The following is a 19,309-nucleotide window of genomic DNA, read 5'->3' as shown; positions in this document are numbered from 1 at the left end:
CAGGCTCAACTGCAAAGTAAGACACTTGTTTCAAGGGGTGGGAATGTCTGTACTTCCTGACATTTGAAGATTCTTCAGATCTAGCAGGGCTGAAGAAAGGTTGCCTTGAATGATCTCATGCATTAAACCCAGAAGGGTCACAAAAGTCACAGCTCCTCCTTTTCTCTAGGATAAGAAAAAGGACAAGGAAGGAATGTTTTCTCACTTAATATTAGCCAAGTGGAATAAAATGTAGATGATATGCATGCCCTGAAATAATAGATAACACAGAAAAGTACCAATCAGAATGGAGAGTTGAACCGAACAAGCCTTTAATCAATTTGTGTCACTTCAATGAGTTTGTTTTCTTTCAGTATTTCCCGAACTTTCATACATTATCTACCCTTGAGGTAATTAAGTTTTACTGTCCAATTTTTAAAGCTTACAATCATTGTTTTGAGGACTAAAGCAAGAAGGGGAATCTGCCCTCTAATCCCCCAGAGCAGTGATTCTCAACCTTCCGAATGCTTTGACCCTTTAATACAGTTCCTCATGTTGTGATGATCCCTAATCCTAAAATTATCTTTGTTGCGTCTTCATAACTGTGAGTTTGCTACTGTTGTGAATTTTAGTGTAAACATCTATATTTTCTGATGGTGTTGGCGACCCCTTTGAAACAAAGGCATTGCAACCCACAGGTTGAGAGCCAGTGCTCTAAGGTATAAGGATATCACATGTGCCAATGCATTTCTGGTTCTACAGTCTTCCAATTATGTACACTGATATCAAAGCAGACATACATGGACCACCAGGTGCCATGTAAATCTTGCTCATGATGAAATGTCCAATACAATCATTTTTCCCAAGATCTTTTCCTTTTAAAAAAACATCATGGGAAATGGCAGCCACAGTGAGGTTAACAACATAGAATGTAAATTATAATCTCAATATTGTGTCAAGTTAAAAGTGTATTTACTGTATCATAAATACATGGAAATAAAAGATTAGAAAAATATAGACCACACTAGTAACAGTGCTTAACTCTGGGGTTAGGACTGGGTGATCCAGAGTTCTTACGGTTTTCTGTTTTCCTGATTCTGTATTGTTATCATCAAGACCCTCCAGAATCTACTTTTGTGTTGATATGTCAACTGTAGTAAACTTGTTTTATGCCCAATATTCAGAGAGAAATAAAATGCTTGATAACTCTCCATGACAACTGTTCAAATTCCCCAGAAACCACTTAGTACTGAGAAATAGGATAGCTTATGTGACTCCCGAGGCTACATAAGCAGCCACTGACATGGTCTTCATAGAGCCTGGCCTTAAAGGAGAAGCCTTTCAGAGATACTAAACTTTGGTTTTCTTGGCAGAGGACAAGAGGCTTTCATACTAGTCTTCAAAAATCAAGAAAGTCAGTAAAATCTTAGGTATTAAATCAGATCTTAGGCTAAACCAAAGTCATTGCCAATATATAGAATTTTTTTCAGGGTTTAATAGAGGCTTCATTAGTTTAAAGTGATTTGACACATTGTTGAAAGTCACAGAGAACGAGCACACACACACACTTTTGAAAGACTAGAAGCTGCCTCCACATTTTTTTCAGAAGTAAATGCTATATTTTTTTTCATACTTCGGTATGCTGGAATTTTCTCCAAAAATGTAGAAACTGAAGTTTATGAAAGCTGACAAACCCCGAAGGTCATCTTTATCCAGCATTTTTTAAAAACTTGTTTTCATCTCTAACCTATTCCCAAGTCCTTTTCTGTATTGTTGCTTCTCAATACCTACAGAAGTCATCTTCCTCTCCATATGCACGTTTTTACCCTCATCAGGACTATAGACATCTCTTATCTGCATTGCTTCACCACTATTGGACTTGACTGATATCCTTAAATTCAGATTTCTAAAACCTTGCTGTGATCACAAATCTGATCATATAATTTCTTAGCATAATACCCTCCGATAATTTCTAGTTATCCTCAAAGTAAATGCTCCATTCTTTGGCATGACCTAGAACCCTTTTAGGGTCAACCTCATATTTGCTACCATATGTACTCGCTTCCACTCCCATCACCCTTTCAATGATGAATTTCCCATAATCTCTCACTTACTCTGGTCTACCTCCCTAGATCGAGCATCTCTCCCCTTACCAGCCCCCCTTTTTAAACCTCATTAGCCTTTACTCATCCTCTGGTCCTAGGCTTGATGTTATTTGCCCTAGAAACACATCCCTGATCTTCTTGGCAGAGTTGAATACTTCTTTTCTAGATCCCATAGACTTTGGCATGAAGTTGTTCTTTAATCCTCCCCCATTAATTTTTAAGTTTCTTCTGGTGATGTACTAATTACACCTTGTTCTTCTGATGCTAATTCATAAAAGAAATAATGCTACTCACTGCTCTTGCTCACTAAAGAGAAAACCTTTAGACACCCTCCTTCCTCTTGACACAGAGTGTTGTTTGTTTGTTTATTATGTGGACCAAACCCAAGGTCACATGTGTCTTTTGTAGACCTTTCAAATGAGATCTATTCAGTTTGTTTATAAAGTCATTTTGTATCTCCCCTTCCCTGTATCTCTTTACACAAATAAAGAAATAAGAAGTAGGGGTTTTGTATTAAAATTGTCTCTTGGAATCATATCTTTGCCATTTTCGAAGAATCTATTTCTTCGTTATCTTTTTCCATAAAGTTGAAGAAAGATTTCCAAGGTTTCATTTTTTCTTTTACTTTTATGTTACTTGAGAAGAAAACGCTGGGCTTCAAAGATCACAAAAAACTGTTTCTTGACTTGATACCAGCTTTCTTCCTTCAAGACCCAAGTAGATGACATCTCCTGCTTAACAGCAACAAAATAATAGGGTTGACCCTCTTGACCTGCCAGTTTCCTATACTCTATCCCTAATCCTTGAGCATTGTGAAGAAAGGTAAAGTGTATTTTCCCATGTTGATGATATAAATTATTCTTCTATTTCTACTCCCTCTCAGGTCATCCATTTCCATCCCACAAAATGTTACTCCTCTTAGGCAATGCCATCTTGAACATCTTAGCTGTAGACTACAGTCTCGGGGGAGAACTTTCATTCTATCTTGCTAAATATCTGTTTTCTTCTAGTGTATTGTATTTGTGGTTATCACTTGGGCTACTGCACCTGCTACGTTTTGAGAAAGGACAGTAGGATGTTTGCTTTACACAGGGGAAGATTTCAGAGTTCACCTTAATATCATTCTGAGCGTTTGAGTAAACTAGAATGAGAGAGAAGACAACTATCTTCTTTGTACTTGTGCGGGTTTCCTCCTTTTCCACTTCCCCTTCCTTCTTCTTCTGTTCCTTTCTGTTTCTCTTACTGTGTATGTGCATAACAGAAATTTGAGCCAATTAATAAAGAAGTAGATGCAACTATTACATGTATGGGATACTTCTGGTGCATTTATATAACAAAAGCTTACAGGAGAAATTAAACAAGTTGTTTACAGCCATGTTGACGGCCAAGATTTGTAATTAACAGAGTAACATAAAGAGATGTCTCTCCTTAGTCAATCACAGCTTATTGGTTTAATAACTACCCCAAAATGGAGCTGTGCATCCTATAGAATGCTCCATGTCCACAGGTAAGACTTTTATTAGGTTAATACCATTAATTTCTTTCACTTTATTTCCTATCCCTAAATGTTTACATTCAGTAATTCCAACTCTATATAATTAAGGAAGACATTTAACTGAAAATAAGGTAATTAAAAAAAAACAGTCAACTTCCATCTCCCCATTTATCGTGGACTTCAGTTCCTTCCTGGCCATATTCATTCTACCTAGTGTAATTTCCTCTGATGAGAAAGATGGAAATCACATAGGTTTGTATACATTTACGGTTCCTTTCCTGTTAATGATCGTCCTCATTTTCTTTCTTTTCCTTGTTTAGCTTCATTGTTTTTCTAAGTAGCTAAGTATGAAGATGGAAGGTATAGCTCAATGCTAGAGCACTTAGTAAGCATGCATGATGCCATGGGTTAAATCCCTAGCACCAAACAAAAAATATATTCATGACTTGGTGTTTTTTAATACACATGCCTTGTATTAGGGTTTTCTTCCATCCTTTTCTGTTCATATTTTCCTTCCTTGTTACTGCATTTTTACATGAAAACGGTGAGATTGCTTTCTTCCAATGTCATCTTTCCTCTTCATATTTCTCTTTTGTCAAAGCAAAGCCTGCTTCTACAACAGGCCACACAGCTATAAGCCTGTGCCATATAGTAAGTCTCGTGTCCAAGTGCTATTGTTCTTCAGCAGCTGGCATTGATGATGGTTCTTCATAGCCAGAGAAATCATAATGCCCAAAGATGATTTGATTTGGTGTGTGTGTGTGTATTCTATAGATGAGATTTAAAAGGTGATTGATTTTGACTTCTACAGGAAGAAAATATATAGTCAATCAGAGAAGGGAGAATGATTTATACCATTCCATATTGTTTCCATGGTTAGAATATTTCAAATCTTAGGCTTCAAGTATGTGAGTGTGCATCTGTGTTTGTGCCTCTGTCTCTGTGTGTGTTAAAGTGAAGGCTGAGGGTGTGACTGAATGGTGCAGCACTTGCTTACTCCATGCATACATGAAGTCATGAGTTTCATTTGCCAGTACTACAAAAAGTAAAACGAAATTAAAACACAATAAATGTGTAATTAATAAAATGACAAATTACCTGGAATTGACTGTGCTATAACCACTTTAAATATGTTCTTAAACATAGCTTTAAATTTTTACTCAGAATTTTTGACCTGTGTAAGAGATATGAGTATTTTCTATTTCTGAAAAAACTACCATTGAGGTAATATATGAGCTGCAGCCAAGGTTAAGGCCCTGTAAAGAGAATCTGTTACCCTGGGATACTAATTAACTCTAAATATTGCATATAAATTAAATTGACAGCTAGTAAAAGCAGCAGCTCACAGAAGAAAGCAAACTCAAAGCAGTTCAAAATAAAAATATTATCTTCTAATTATAGCATAAGGGACATGATAAAAAAACCTTCTCCTCAGCTCAGCCTTTTTCCCCCTAGTAGCTTCTTTCATTTACCTTGGCTTTTATTTTCTGTACTACGTCACTGTGCTTGTGGTTTGGCAGTGAGATGGTGGGATTTGTTGGGTAGAATGACCAGGGAAAGTGTCCCTACCCAGAGAGTACTGCTCTCCTTCATCTCTTAGCCTCATTGTAGAAATATTTATTGTGAGATCTACTGTTCTAACCAAACTTTAAATGGAAAATATGACATGGTTGAGTGTAGGTGCTATGCTGTACAATGCATCATTTTTAACTATGTGTGCTATGTTGTACAATCCAGCATTGTGAAGTATAGGTGCTATGCTATACAACAGACGCTTGGAACCTATTCATCTCATAACTGAAACTTTATACCACTGACTAACATGTCCTCATTTCTCCTTCCTTTCCCTTCCTCCATCTCTGGCAACCATTATTTTACCTGGGTTTCTGAATTTGACCACTTTAGATAGCTCATATCCTTTGGAATCATGCAGCTCTTCTTATGTATCTGGTTTATTTTATTTAGCAGACAGTCCTCCAATATCCATGCCACTGTGACAAGGTTCCTTTATTTTTTTTAGGACTGAGTCACAGTCTAATGTATAGCTATACCACATTTCCTTATACAGACAATTAAATAGGTTTGTGCAGAAATCTACTGTGATCAAAGTAAATCCCTTTCTCTACATAGTCATGTGTGCCAAAGGGGATACCAAGATTACTATTAAAGCACAGTTCACACACATGTTACCTTCACTGTGTGAATTTGTGACTGATACTTATGACTATTTTTTTAACCTTCCGACTGCAGTTTCCCCTCCATCATCCTCTCCCACTCTATCCTCCCACCCACTTCTCTGCTGCCCCCATCCACTCTTCTGTCCTCTGTTTCTCTTCAGAAGAGGCCAGGCCTCCCATAGATATCAACCAAATATGGTATATCCATTCACAGTAAGGCTAGGCACCTCCCTCTCTATTAAGGCTGGATAAGGCAATCCAGTATGAGGAAAAAAAGTCCCAAAAGTGGTCAAAAGAGGAACTTTTTGTATAACAATTTAAGAGGCACTATTAGCCGTGATCTGATGTAAAGCTAGAGACTGAGTAGCTCCAGGCATGTATCACCCAGGCGTCCTTGAATTAAGAGAACCTGTTGTTAGTTCAATATATACAACTTGTCAATATTGCAGGTGACAAAATCTCCTCATGTTCACTTGCTTCCAGCATGAGGAACACAGCAGGAGACTGCTCTTAGAAAACATCCCCTATGCAGAAGCAGGGTGTATCTCCTAGTGGAACTGTGACTCACTGAGGAGAGTCATGACCCATGTTCCACTTCTAAAAACTCTTACTTCAGCCTGATTCATAGATGGCTCGCTTTTATTTGCTCCATGAGACTTTTTATTTCTCTTCCTCAACTTTACACATTTGATTTCTTGACCAAAAGAATTAAACCTAGGAAAAATATTTTTGAGAGATAGCCAGCATTCAAAAATGAAAAATGAAATTTTCCCATTAGTTCCCTAGAAATGATACTTAAATTCGTGTGGGAGGAAAGAACTTGTGCGAAAGATTCATTCATTTAACAAACACAGAAATTAATGATAAATGTTTTTTGATCAAGTAGATTTGGTTTGAAAGAAGGACCTACCAATGTCATGGTAAAGGGCTAGTATATATTTTGGGTCCAAGGTGGTCCTCATGCTGAGTCCACTGATATAACTGATGATGTATTCTTTATCTTCTCTACTTTAGTTCCATCTTCAGCAGAATAGAAGAATAGAAACATGTATCCTTCCTCACTCATGCTCTCTACCTAACAACCACCAATTTGGAAGAAAGCAGAAGCTGAGTTTGTGGTTTGTCTCCCAGCACCAGCAGTAGCCCCCCAGTTAGATGCTTGCCAGTCTAGAAACACCCACCCCTTGGTTGCTGCTTTCTATTAAACCTTGTTTCAATGAATGTTCAGGGCTTTTCCCCCACCAGAACCATCCTGCAGGTCTGCAGTGAGTTAAACCCAAGCTAGCTTGAATAAAGACTCTGGTGCATCTTATTTGGTTCCTGACTGGTCTTTTGGAGTTCACAAACACAGCATTACTGGTAACCTTTATCTATCCTTAGAAATGATCCAAGTCATATTGCTAAATCCAATGAACCAAAATTCCCAAGTATCCAGATTGAAAGAGGGTGTCTGAATGTGTTATTTGGTATAGAAGTGAAAATTACATTCCAAGGAAAATGAGAAAGGATCTAACAGTCCATCATCCCCATGAGGGATACCCAAGATCCTTTGTATAAGAGAACTCTGGCCACTGAGCCATCTTCTCTAAAGAATGATGGCCTTATCTATTAAAGCCCACAAGATCACTGGTGGTCCACTCCTTCCATAGTAATATCATAGATATGGAGAAGTAATGACCACGTAAACATAGAACCAAACGGCAATGGCAATCAATCTGGGAGCTTACACACACTCTTTTTGATATCATCCTTATTTCTTCTTTGCTAATTTCAGTAATATAGCAAAAGAATATCTCATAATGATAAACAAATAGGAATCATTCAGTATATGCATTGAATTAAGCCACATTATTTAAGAAAGCAAGCATAAATTAAAGTTAAGGGTTTGTGTAATGTACAATTTCTGGTGCATTTTTTCTTACTAGCAGCAAGACTAAGAAAGAGAAAAATAATTAAAACTAAGAGGCTGGAAAGTTTAATGCAAGAGACATACAGACCTGCTTATAATTCTAATAGGCTGAGATATCTCGGGGGGGGGGGAAATCATTCCAAGTGGTAACTAGTGCAGAGATAGGGTACACCAAAGCCAACAACTTCAAAAAAGTAGGGAAGGATTATGAGAAGTTACTCTTCCTTAGAATTTGTCTGTCAAAGTCAACAATGCCTTGGCGGTGACACCATTAACTTCAGTCCAGTAATCCAAACCAAGAAAAAGGCAATGGAAAAATACAAAACATTTATTCTACCTAAGTCCCACTGAACATATATCCTACGTGTTTCTAAATTGCAGCCCTTGTTGATGACATACACACTACAGAAGAGCCAAACACTGCATGCTGCATTTAGGGTACAGCTTAGTTTTTCTGCTGAGCACAAGAAAAAAATCTACTCTCCAGCAGAGATGGGGCTGGACCGAAGACCTGGTAGCAGCAGCAAGGTGGTGAGATACTGTTTTTTCTTATTTATTTATTCTCTTTCTTCTTTTTGCCTTCAAATAGAAAATAAAATAATAATCTCATGGAATATCTCAGTTAAACTCAAGTCCAGTTCAGAATTCGTCTTCAGAGCTATCAGCCAACAGCATCACTCTGTCTTGCATACTGTTGAATTCTCTCTGCTGGGGAAAGAAAACAGGAAGGCATTAAATTCTTTCTCTGCAAATCCCAGAAGCAGACCCACTCTAAAGAACAAAGGAGCAGCTAGTACAAAGCACCTTGAACAGGAATCTTTCCTGCTCCATTAAACCCTCTGTACTTTTTCAAGCAATCAGACAAGCAGTGAAGGATTAGGTTTGCTTTTGTTTCTTCCATACCTTCCTTTTATGCCGCTTGAAGCCATTTCTTCTTCGGCGATTCATAACTTTAATACTGTATAATGCTCCCAAGATGAACAAGGCTCCAGCTATCCCCACCCCAACAGGCACCAGCATTCCAGACATGTATCCTGCCTGGACAGAGGAGAGAGACTTGTGTATTAGGATGTTAGACAGAGCTCCAGGTTCTCAGTTCCTTTTCCCTGCTACACAGCAGGAGGTTTTAGATGCTTTGAATTCTTCTATCTGCTATTCTATAATTTAAAAGAGACCCTAGAACAAAGGTACTGCTTTGAGGAAAGAAAGAAACAGAAAAATGTAATGAGCTTTTAAAAAATTATTATTATTTGAAATCCCTTAGAAGTATGGTCTGAAATAAATCAGCCAGACCTAGTGGCCCCTCCAGCCACTTGATTATGCACATTTGTCAACATCAATTTTTGATGACAGAAATATAATTTGTACTAAAGATGGATGGAGTGGGCTTCTGAGAATGCCAGGGCTATTAAAATGCAATAAATTGGAAACAGCCTGAGTCGAATGCCAAAGGGTTGAAGTGTCCTCTGGAATACTGTGTTCCTTGGAGGGTAAAGGGGGGCTCACACTCTCGTGCCCTCCCTGCCTTCCCTCAGCACTCACTTTTCTCAGCTGTATTACAGTAAGAAAAGAAGGATAAAAGTGCATATGTGTAGAGGGTGAGAGTGTTGCAAACAGCAAGGGAAGGGCATGAATGAAGAGGTGGGTTAATTGTTGGAAGGCAAGGACAAGGAGATGTGCATGTGAAATGCGTCTTTGAGAGAAGCAATGTACCCAGCAAGCAAAACCAGAGAGTGTCCTCAGTCCCAGGGAAGCAGTGGCCAAAAATGGCACAAAGATCACTGCCAGCAGCATGCAACTTTCCAAGGAACCTCAGGTGTGTCTAGCATACCCAAGATCACTATGGACACTTCAGTCCTGAGAGGACAGTGTGATCCCACGACATCCCTATGCTTCAGTGCACAGTTAGGTCCACTCAATCTTAGAGCAAGGCCCCTGTTCTGAGGTAGATCTTTGCAGTAAAACCCTTGTGGCTACATGTGTGTATACTAACCTTTTCATGGGAGAGCATAAGACTTACACCCCTGGTGAAAAAATATATTACAGTTATAACTCTTAAAACCTAGAATAAATACACAGGTGTTTTTCTGAGAAAGCACTAGTCTTCTATTTCTCCTTTTAAAAAAGATTTGTTTCCGTAATTTATGCGTGTGAGATGTTTATGGGTGTGCCTGAGTGCATGTGTGTCATCAAGTACATGAACTCCCTGAAGAGGCTAGAAGAAGGCATCGATCACCTAGCACTAGAGTTATATGTGGTTGTGAGCCACCTCATGAGTTCTGGGAACAGAATCTGGTCCTCATCAAGAACAGCAAGTGCTCTTAAACCACTGAGCTATCTCCCTAACTCCTGAGTATTTAATTGCTTATCTAGCAAAGCTAGATGGAATATAGATTCTAGTAAGTAATATCTTGGGAATATCAGAGGGAGGTAGATTAGCCACGTGGAGGTTAGGAAGTGGTCTGGCCACTGAACTGATTAAGTCATATAAAAATATAAAGGCTGAGTGTGTGTGTCTTTCATTTGGGAACCCAGAACATTGGGGCAGGTAGCAAGGAACATGGTGCAGCTGCCGTTATCAATTTGAGTAGCTTTAATTGGGTACAGCTACAGAAGATAGCTTTAAATTTTGATCCTCCTGCCTCCATGTTTCAAATGCTGTGACTACAGGGGTGTGTCATTATGCTCAGTTTAATGAAGTGCTAGAGAGTGAACCCAAGGCCTTGTACATGCTAGGCAAGTAGTCTACCAACTGAACTACATCCTCAGTGCCTTTCACAGGCCCCAACTTCCTATATTTGTTTTCTTGAAAACAGATGTTTCTGAATATATATCAAAGTCATAAATGAAAGTATGTCTAGTCAGATATTTTGGTTCATAATATATTTTAAATCCTTAAATGTTAGAGGGAAAAATTTACAATTCATAGACAAGATATAAAAATAAGAATAGCACCAATAATACTCCTCCCACCTTTACCACTCTTAATCTAGATACACCAACTGCTAATATATTCTGCCTTCAATTTTTTATTAGTAGACATAGCCTCTTCTTTATTTTACCTCAAATGATAAATTGCATAGACTATGACCTATTTATCTCTAATTTTTCAGTCTGTGTTTCCTAAGAATAGGAATATTCTGCTATCAAATCTTATTGCAGTTTCTGACTTGAGCTCATTTAACATAGCTAGTTATGTTCTATGGTATTCATAGTGTACCTTTTCAACAGACCTGAAATGACCTTCATGAAAGTGCCATTTCTCCAGTCTAAGATCCTACCAACAATTTATATAATACATTCCTTAATCACATCTCAGTCACTTCTTTTCATCACTTTGTAACCATCTTTCATTTTATGATACCCATATTTTTGAAGAATATAGTTTATTTTTATATAAAAAATAGGATGTCCATCATTTTAGGCTTGTTACCCATTTTGTCCTGAATAGACTCAATTTGTACAGTACTGGTTGGAGAAGCTCATGAGTAAATCATATCTTGGTATGCCATTTCTGAATACATATGCACAGCCAGTGATTCTGAACACAGAAGAGCTCCTAGGCACAATTGATAACTTAAAAAACTAAATGTATACCATCTTCCTTTAATGCCATTTTACTTTATTTTTTTTAATAAGGTGATAAGCAGCTCTGAGGAAGACTTGATTTGCTTTAGTTATTGTCTTGGAAGGTGGGCTGAGGGCTATATTATCATCCTATAATTTATTTGTGATTTGAAGGCAAGGAAAATACCAGTTAAGAGGTGAAAGATATAACTGATTTTTCTGTATGTGAAATATGATAAAAGTGATACATTTTGAAACACTCATGTTGTTGTTTTTGGTTGTGTTGTTTCACCACAGCAATAGTAACCCTGACTAAAACACTGTGACATAAACACACTCAAGAACACACTCCTTATAGGGGGATGTGAGCCTCAAAGTATGATGGAATGCTGCCTTCTTTTTTTTTTTTTTTTTTTGTGAGTACTGAAATTTTTTTTTATTGGATATTTTATTTACATTTCATATGTTATCCCCTTACCCATCCCCCACCCACCCGGGAACCCCCCATCCCCTTACCCCTCCTCCTTCTTCTCCATGGATGTAACCCCCACCTACCCCCCCCACTCCCACTTCCCCACCCTCAAAATTCCCACCCCCTGGGGCGCCCAGCCTTCATGAGGTCAAGGATCTCATCTTCCACCTGTGCCCAGCAGGGCCCTCCACTCTTACATATTCAGCTGAAGCCCTGGATCCCTCCATAAGTGCTCCCAGGCTGGTGGTTAGGACCCTGGGAGCTGTGGTTGGTTGGTTTTGTTGCTCTCCTCATGGTGCCACAAACCCTTTCAGCTCCTTCAGTCCTCACTCTAACTCCTCCATTGAGAACCTCATGATCAGTTCAATGGCTAGTTGTGAGCATCTGCCTCTGAATATGTCTGACTCTTGAAGGCCTCTGAGGAGACATCCATATCAGGCCCTTATCGGCATGTACTTCCTGACTTCCACATCAGCATCTACCTTTGGTGACTGCATATGGGGTGGATACTCAGGTGGAAAGGTCTTCAAATGGCCCCTCCTTCAGTTTCTGTCCCTCACTTTGTCTCCATGTTTGCTCCCTTGAGTATTTTGTTGCTCCTTCTAAGAAGAACTGAATCACCCCCACTTGGTCTTCCTTTTTTATGAGCTTCATGTGGCCTGTGAGTTGCATCTTGGGCATTTCAAGGTTCTGGGCTAATATCCAATAATCAGTGAGTGAATACCATGTGTGTTCTTTTGTGATTGGCTTACTTCACTCAGGATGATAATTTCTAGTTCCATCCATTTACCTAGGAACCTCTCGAATTCATTGTTTTTAATAGCTGAGTAATACTCCATTGTGTAAATATACCACATTTTTTGAATCCATTCCTCAGTTGAAGGACAGCTGGGTTCTTTCCAGCTCCTGGCTATTATAAATAAGGCTGCTATGAACATAGTTGAGCATATGTCCTTGTTATATGTTCGAGCATCTTCTGGGTATATGCCTAGGAGTGGTATAGCTGGATCCTCAGGTAATGCTATGTCCAATTTTCTGAAGAACCGCCACACTAATTTCCAAAGTGGTTACACCATCTTGCAGTCCCACCAACAATGGGGGAGTGTTCCTCTTTCTCCACACCCTCGCCAGCATCTACTATCACCTGAGTTCTTAATCTTAGCCATTCTGACTGGTGTGAGATGGAATCTCAGAGTTGTTTTGATTTGCATTTCCCTGATGACTAAGGACATTGAACATTTCTTTAGGTGCTTCTCGGCCATTCGAGTTTCTTCCATTGAAAATTCTTTGTTAAGCTCTATACCCCATTTTTTAATAGGGTAATTTGGTTGTCTGGTGTCTACTTTCTTGAGTTCTTTGTATATATTGGATATTAGCCCTCTATCAGATGTAGGATTGGTAAAGATCTTTTCCCAATTTGTTGGTTGTCGTTTTGTCCTATTGACAGTGTCCTTTGCCTTACAGAAACTTTGCAATTTTATGAAGTCCCATTTGTCAATTCTTGATCATAGAGCATATGCCATTGGTGTTCTGTTCAGGAACTTTTCCCCTGTGCCCAAGTATTCGAGGGTCTTCCCCACATTCTCTTCTATTAGTTTCAGTGTATCTGGTTTTATGTGGAGGTCCTTTATCCACTTAGACTTGAGCTTTGTACAAGGAGATAAGAATGGATCAATTTTCATTCTTCTACATGTTGTCCTCCAGTTGAACCAGCACCATTTGTTGAAAATGCTGTCCTTTTTCCACTGGACAGTTTTAGCTCCTTTGTCAAAGATCAAGTGACCGTAGGAGTGTGTGTTCATTTCTGGGTCTTCAATTCTATTCCATTGATCTTCCTGCCTGTCTCTGTACCAATACCAGGTAGTTTTTATCACTATTGCTCTGTAGTACAGCTTGAGGTCAGGGATGGTGATTCCTCCCGAAGTTCTTTTATTGTTGAGAATAGTTTTCGCTATCCTGGGTTTTTTGTTATTCCATATGAATTTGAGAATTTCCTTTTCTAACTCTCTGAAGAATTGAGTTGGGATTTTAATGGGGATTGCATTGAATCTGTAGATTGCTTTTGGCAAGATGGCCATTTTTATTATATTATCCAGCCAATCCATGAGCATGGGAGATCTTTCCATCTTCTGAGATCTTCTTCGATTTCTTTCTTCAGGGACTTGAAGTTCTTGTCGTACAGGTCTTTCACTTGCTTGGTTAGATTCACACCAAGGTATTTCATATTATTTGCAACTATTGTGAAGGATGTCATTTCCCTAATTTCTTTTTCAGTCTGTTTATCTTTCATGTAGAGGAAGGCTACTGATTTGTTTGAGTTGATTTTATAACCAGCCACTTTGATGAAGTTGTTTATCAGGTTTAGGAGTTCTCTGGTGGAAGTTTGGGGGTCACTTAAGTATACTATCATATCATCTGCAAATATCGATATTTTGACTTCTTCCTTTCCTATCTGTATCCCTTTGACTTCTTTTTGTTGTCTAATTGCTCTGGCTAGGACTTCCAGTACTATATTCAATAGGTAGGGGGAGAGTGGGCAGCCTTGTCTAGTCCCTGATCTTAGTGGGATTGCTTCAAGTTTCTCTCCATTTAGCTTGATGTTGGCTAATGGTTTGCTGTAAATTGCTTTTACTATGTTTAGGTAGGGGCCTTGAATTCCTGATGTTTCCAAGACTTTTATCATGAAGGGATGTTGAATTTTATCAAATGCTTTCTCAGCATCTAGTGAGATGATCATGTGGTTTTTTTCTTTGAGTTTGTTTATATAGTGGATTACATTGATGGATTTCCGAATATTGAACCACCCCTGCATTCCTGGGATAAAACCTACTTGATCATGATGGATGATTGTTTTGATGTGTTCTTGGATTCGGTTTGCTAGAATTTTATTGAGTAATTTTGCATCGATGTTCATAAGGGAGATTGGTCTGAAGTTCTCTTTCTTTGTCGGATCTTTGTGGGGTTTGGGTATGAGTGTAATTGTAGCTTCATAGAACGAATTGGGTAGTGTTCCTTCTGTTTCTATTTTGTGGAATAGTTTGAAGAGAATTGGTATTAGGTCTTCCTTGAAGGTCTGATAAAATTCAGCACTAAAACCATCTGGTCCTGGGCTTTTTTTAGTGGGGAGACTTTTAATGACTGCTGCTATTTCCCTAGGGGTTATGGGACTATTTAGAAGGTTTATCTGCTCCTGGTTTAACTTTGGGACCTGGTATCTGTCTAGGAAATTGTCCATTTCTTCCAGGTTTTCCAGTTTTGTTGAGTATAGGCCTTTGTAGTAGGATCTGATGATTTTTTGAATTTCTTCAGTTTCTGTTGTTATGTCTCCCTTTTCAGTTCTGATTTTATTAATTTGGATACTGTCTCTCTGCCCTCTGGTTAATCTGGCTAACGGTTTATCTATCTTATTGATTTTCTCAAAGAACCAACTCCTGGTTTTATTGATATTTTGTATTGTTCTTTCTGTTTCTATTTGGTTGATTTCAGCCCTGAGTTTGATTATTTCCTGCCTTCTACTCCTCCTGGGTGTATTTGCTTCCTTTTGTTCTAGAGCTTTTAGTTGTGCAGTCAACTTGTTAGTGTGTGCTCTTTCCAGTTTCTTTTTGTAGGGACTTAGAGCTATGAGTTTTCCTCTTAGCACTGCCTTCATGGAGTCCCACAAGTTTTGGTATGATGTGTCCTCATTTTCAATGAATTCTAAAAAGTTTTTAATTTCTTTCTTTATTTCTTCCTTGACCAAGTCATCATTGAGTAGAGAGTTGTTCAGTTTCCATGTGCATGTGGGTTTTCCATTGGTTTTGTCATTATTAAAGACCAGTCTTATTCCGTGGTGATCTGATAAGATGCAAGGGATTATTTCAATCTTTTTGTATCTGTAGAGGCCTGCTTTGTGACCAATTATATGGTCTATTTTGGAGAAGGTACCATGAGGTGCTGAGAAAAAGGTATATTCTTTTGTTTTAGGATGAAATGTTCTATACATGTGTGTTAAGTCCATTTGGTTCATAACTTCTGTTAATGTCAAAGTGTCTCTGTTTAGTTTCTGTTTCCATGATCTGTCCATTACTGAGAGTGGGGTGTTGAAATCCCCCACTATTATTGTATGAGGTGTAATGTGTGTTTTGAGCTTTAGTAAAGTTTCTTTTATGTATGTAGGTGCCCTTGCATTTGGAGCATAGATGTTCAGAATTGAGAGTTCACCTTGGTAGATTTTTCCTTTGATGAGTATGAAGTGTCCTTCTTTATCTTTTTTGATTAATTTTGGATGAAAGTCGATTTTATTTGATATTAGAATGGCTACTCCAGCTTGTTTCTTGGGACCATTGGCTTGGAAAATTGTTTTCCCCCCTTTTATTCTGAGGTAGTGTCTGTCTTTGTCACTGAGGTGCGTTTCTTGTATGCAGCAAAATTCTGGGTCTTGTTTGTGTATCCAGTCTGATAGTCTGCATCTTTTTATTGGGGAATTGAGACCATTGATGTTAAGAGATATTAAGGAAAAATGATTGTGGCTTCCTGTTATTTTTGCTATTAGAGGTAAAGTTATGTTTGTATAGTTATCTTCTTTTGGGGTTGTTGGAAGATTACTTCCTTGCTTTTTCTAAGTTGTAGTTTTCCTCCTTGTGTTGGCATTTTCCATCAATTATCCTTTGAAGTGCTGGGTTTGTGGGAAGATATTGTGCAAATTTGGTTTTGTCATGGAATATCTTGGTTTCACCATCTATAGTGATTGAGAGTTTTGCTGGGTATAGTCATCTGGGCTGGCAATTGTGTTCTCTTAGGGTCTGTATGACGTCCGTCCAGGCTCTTCTGGCTTTTATAGTCTCTGGTGAGAAGTCTGGTGTAATTCTTATAGGTCTGCCTTTGTATGTTACTTGACCTTTTTCCCTTACTGCTTTTAGTATTTTTTCTTTGTTTTGTGCATCTGATGTTTTGATTATTATGTGATGGGAGGTATTTCTTTTCTGGTCTAGTCTATTTGGTGTTCTGTAGGCTTCTTGTATGTTTATGGGCATCTTGTTCTTAAGGTTAGGGAAGTTTTCCTCAATAATTTTGTTGAAGATATTCACTGGCCCTTTAAGTTGGGAATCTTCATTCTCATCTATACCTATTATCCTTAGGTTTGGTCTTCTCATTGTGTCCTGGATTTCCTGGATGTTTTGAGTTAGGAGTTTTTTGCATTTTGCATTTTCTTTGACAACTGTTTCAATATTTTCTACCATATCTTCTGCATTTGAGATTCTCTCTTCTATCTCTTGTATTCGGTTGGTGATGCTTGCGTCTATGACTCCTGACCTCTTTCTTAAGTTTTGTATTTCCATGGTTGTCTCCCTTTGAGCTTTCTTTATTGTTTCTATTTCCATTTTCAGATCCTGAATGTTTTTGTTTAATTCCTTCTTTGTGTTTTCTTGCATTTCCTTAAGGGATTTCTGTGATTCCTCTTTAAGGGCTTCTATCTGTTTACTTGTACTCTCCTGTATTTCTTTAAGGGAGTTACTTAATTCCTTCTTATAATCCTCTATCATCATCATGAGAAGTGATTTTAATTCTGAATCCTGCTTTTCAGGTGTGATGGGGTGTTCAGGGCTTGCTATATTGGGAGAACTGGGAACTGATGATGCCAAGAAACTTTGGTTTCTGTTGCTTATGTTCTTGTGCTTGCCTTTCGCCATCTGGTTAACTCTAGTGTTGCCTGCCCTCACTGTGTAAGACTGGAGTCTGTATTTCCAGTTATCTTGCTTGTTGCAGAGCTCCTCAGAGTCCAGATGTCTCTGTAGTCTTATGATTCTAATCTTGGTGTCTGCTGCTCTGATTGTGGTGGCTCCTCTGCTGCTCTGAGTGCAGTGGCTCCTCTAGGATGACTCAGGATTCAGTATCTCCACAGGACAAGAGTAGATCAACTCAGTGTCAGCTGCTCTCAGTACAGTGGCTCCTCGGCTGCTCTGAGTGCAGTGGCTCCTCTAGGATGACTCAGGAGTCAGTATCTCCACAGTACAGGAGTAGACCAACTCTGTGTCTGCCCCAGCCCACAGGACCAGGCAGAGGAGGAAGGGCGCCTTCTTTTTTTAATGGTGGTTTGTCCTCAGCACCCCCTGCCCAGTCCCCTTTTCTTATTTCTGGCTAGAGCATGGAGATAGCTAAGTTGGACATGCCATAGAGTCTAGAATCATAAGTTACCCTTGGGAATGAAGATTACAAATAGTATACAGTTTAGGCCCTGTTTTTTTGCTACTATCTATAAGCCTTTGACTTCAGCTGTGATAGCTGGGAGCTTTCTGTTACTCATGATTACCTTAATATTAACACAGAAAAATTGGAAAATTAAAAAACCAAAAGAAATTAGCCAGGACTTTTGAAAACACCCTCGTTTAGAGCTTCTGGAACTAAAAGAGACCCAACCTTAGAACACTTAACGAAACTAGATCAAGGGGGTGTCCTGGTTTGGTTTCTGAGCTCAGTTAAGTATGTGTCTAGTTTTCATTCTAAGGGTTTGAGTGACTTTCATCAGACTGTAGCTAGTCTTCCTAAATTGCTTCTGAAGATGGTAACTTGCAAGAGTTGACATTTACACGCAGCTTATAGAACTTGCAAGGTCCAATCTCAGTGTGTCCTTATGCCAAAATTCAACTCTATTTTAATCAATTTTATAATATATTTTAGAAATGCATTTTAATATAAGACATTTTGGAAAATATCTTTCTCAGAATACTTTAAACCCCTTTCTGTTCATTTGAACATATTGTTTGACATAACTAGATACATAACAAATACCAAAAATGGCACCCAATGACCTCATGAGCTTGAAAGTTTCCTTTATCACTTTTAATATATATGAAAACAAAATGAACTTGTTCTCAAAAACCACATGGGTACTGAAAACTACTGTATTAGCATAATTTTAATTGCAATTTTATGGATTATGCTTTAACATTAAGTTGTAGCAAGTAATTCCAATACAGGAAAGCTAGCTCAAATAATAAAATAAAATATATGAAAAACCATAAGCAGACATGTTTTGAGGCTGGAAAACTGAAGGCAACTTATTGCCTGACCATTAAAACAATTTTCAAGCAATTGGACTCCCAATTAAACCTGAGCTGGATGTGCTAATAGAATCTGACATAGGCTACCCTGAGGAATTCAAGACTCTATCAATATTTTGAGTAGTTCCAGTTAAACTTACAACCAAATGTGAAAACTTGGAAAGGATTGAAAATCAAAAGACAATGAAAATATGATTCTGGAAAGAAATGAGCATTGCCAATCACTTTGTCAAATCTGTATGAAAGGGAAATGCTTTCCCACAGCTGACCATCCAGACAGGCTGGCTTGCTAGTGCCCAGTGAGGGAGCGTTAAAATAAGCTACACACTTAGGGCAGTTTCCTATTTCACAGACACAAATGAACAACATCGCCAATATCCCCTAAAAGAAACTGTACTGAGTAGACCAAGGACAGTATTTAGCTGGGCGTACCACCTGAGGATAAGGGGCTGGATAAGAGTGTTTGCTGTTGGACTGAAGAGAAGGCTCTGTGATTGATAGTACTTGCTGCTGTGGCAGAGGACCTGGGGTCCATTCCCAGTACCCGCATGGTGGCTCACAACCC

General features: G+C 38.6%; 1 protein-coding gene across 3 annotated transcripts in view; it reads right to left on the bottom strand.

The window, feature by feature from the left end:
- Positions 1-7,979: 7,979 nt before the first annotated feature.
- LOC114613341 (armadillo-like helical domain-containing protein 4) overlaps positions 7,980-19,309 on the bottom strand; it is a 100,730-nt gene continuing 89,400 nt past the window's right edge. For 2 of the 3 annotated variants that reach the window (XM_028758617.1, XM_028758619.1), the window contains exons 7-8: positions 8,569-8,703; positions 7,980-8,373 (exon numbers count right to left, since the gene is read on the bottom strand). In XM_028758617.1, coding sequence (XP_028614450.1) covers positions 8,305-8,373; positions 8,569-8,703 — 204 coding nt within the window. In that variant the 3' untranslated portion in view covers positions 7,980-8,304. The remainder of the gene's footprint in view (positions 8,374-8,568; positions 8,704-19,309) is intronic. The other variant, XM_028758618.1, reaches the window with a different exon arrangement.

This window comes from Grammomys surdaster, unplaced genomic scaffold (genome assembly GCF_004785775.1).
Source record: "Grammomys surdaster isolate TR1022 unplaced genomic scaffold, NIH_TR_1.0 126198, whole genome shotgun sequence".
Lineage (NCBI taxonomy): Eukaryota > Metazoa > Chordata > Mammalia > Rodentia > Muridae > Grammomys > Grammomys surdaster.
Note: the sequence above shows the minus strand (reverse complement) of the source record. Positions and strands in the feature narration are given on the sequence as shown.